This window comes from Myotis davidii, unplaced genomic scaffold (assembly GCF_000327345.1).
Source record: "Myotis davidii unplaced genomic scaffold, ASM32734v1 scaffold17, whole genome shotgun sequence".
Taxonomy (NCBI): domain Eukaryota; kingdom Metazoa; phylum Chordata; class Mammalia; order Chiroptera; family Vespertilionidae; genus Myotis; species Myotis davidii.
The window spans coordinates 85573-87434 of NW_006288624.1; the positions used below are offsets into that span (position 1 = coordinate 85573).

A 1862-nucleotide genomic window follows, 5' to 3' on the forward strand; every position below is an offset into this window, starting at 1 on the left:
GCTCCCAGGAGCACAGGGTCTCAGGCGAGTTCATGCACCCGCAGTTCACCCACAGCTCAGCTCTAACACCCCTGGTGCTGGCCGCCGAGTGATCCTGGCTTTACAGTAGAACCAGCACCGAGTCACAACAAACCACACGGATGTGCGAACCACACACCAAACCAAGAAGGAAGGGCCGGCCAGACCAAAGGTCTTGGGTTTCACGCTTCAAACTCTTTATCCTCAGTTCTGGCTGGGGCGGAATGGCCAGGCTCCTGAAAACCAGTGAACCAGAACAGCCAGGTGTTCGCTCAATGAAATTTAAACTGGAATTCACTTGGTCAAGTTTCTATCTTAAAGGGGAAGACGCTGAGTGTCGAGGGTGGAAGGTGACTTTCCAGGGCCGACCAGCGCGCGCGCACGCGTGCACACACACACACACACACACACACTCACACTCACTCACACACACACTCACTCACACACACACACACACTCACACATGCGCAGCCTCACCAACACATTCTAAGCTGCGGCCACGGGGACTGCGCTTTCTCATCCCGCTGGCCTGGCCGTGGTCTGGTTACTAATTACCCGCTGCCACGGCCTGTCTGCATGCCAGTCTCGCTCCTGAAGCACAGCCCCTAAGCCTCTCCAACCCACCTTCCCCGGGGCAGGGCTGGGCTGACTGTGCGGACAAGGCAACAGGGACGCCTCTGCCACCAGCCACCTGTGGGGGCCAGGATGGGGTGGGGGGAGGACTGGCCTGAACACGGGGCTTTCTAAACACCAAGCCTCCCAAGCATCCCCTGGCCTCACCCCCGGCACCTGTGAGGCAGGCATCCACCTCATTGGGGGACCCAGCTTGCCAGATCGGGGCTGTGCCTGTCCACTACGCCACACTGACTCTGAGGGAAGAATGCACATTCAGCCAGGAGGGGCACGGGTGCATTTTGTTTCCCTGTAATTACCCAAACCACACGCTGAGCTGACTTGGGAAGCCAAAGTGAGCTGGTCCAGTCCGCCCTCACCTGGCCTGTCCTCACCTGCCTCCTGCTGCTCTCAGCACCCCGCCCACTCCTGCAACTCCTACCTGGGCAAGGAGCCCCCCTTTCCCAGGGGGACCGGCTGCCCACAGGGAACAGGAGTGAGGGTATGAGAGAGGAGGTGTGTGGGGGAGTCCAGGGGGCTGGGAATCCATGGCCTCAGGAAGCCTCCCGCACCCGGTTGGGGGAGGGGGCGAAGGGGCGTGGGGGCACAGCCACTCTCTGCTCCGTCCCTTCCTATCCTCTACTCACTGTTGAAGCTGACCCCTGCCAGCACTAGAGCAGCCCGAGAACGGCTGGGGGACCGTGGTGGATCGAGCCCCAGCCAGAACCAGAACCAGGGTCCGCAGAGCAGTGAGCCTGGCCCATACCCTCCCCCAGACAGTGGAGGAGGGGGCAGGAGAGTGCTCGGGCCCGCAGGCCCAGCCCAGCTGAGCTCACCCACTGCTGAGCAGGTCGGCGACGGGCTAATCAGGGGTTCCTAAGGGCGAGAGCACCTAATAGCGCCCAGGACTCTGGGAACCCTCACTCATTTCATCTGCGGGCAGCCTGCGTGCGGGCATGATTACCCCAAATTGAAGGAATCTGGCTGATGATTTGCCGTTAGTGGGTGTCTCTGCCTTGGGGTTTGAGGCTGGTGCCGCGGACCCTTCCACTGAGCTGTGCCTTCATGCACCCGGCACCAGGAGGAGCCCCCCAAGGACCGGACGTGGCACTTAGGGAGCAAGGACCAGGCAGACTTGACTGTGGGAACCTGGCAGGTGGTGGAGAGGCCATGAGGAAGGAGCCCACCACGGCTGGGTGGCCTGTGCTGGATGCTGGGGCTTTGGAGGAATG

The 1862-nt window shown here is 61.4% G+C and overlaps 1 protein-coding gene across 1 annotated transcript in view; it reads right to left on the reverse strand.

The window, feature by feature from the left end:
* Positions 1-1862, reverse strand: part of PAPLN (papilin, proteoglycan-like sulfated glycoprotein) — a 49564-nt gene that overhangs the window by 38333 nt on the left and 9369 nt on the right. The window contains exon 4 of the mRNA XM_015562003.1: positions 646-652. Within this exon, the coding sequence (XP_015417489.1) occupies positions 646-652 (7 nt within the window). The remainder of the gene's footprint in view (positions 1-645; positions 653-1862) is intronic.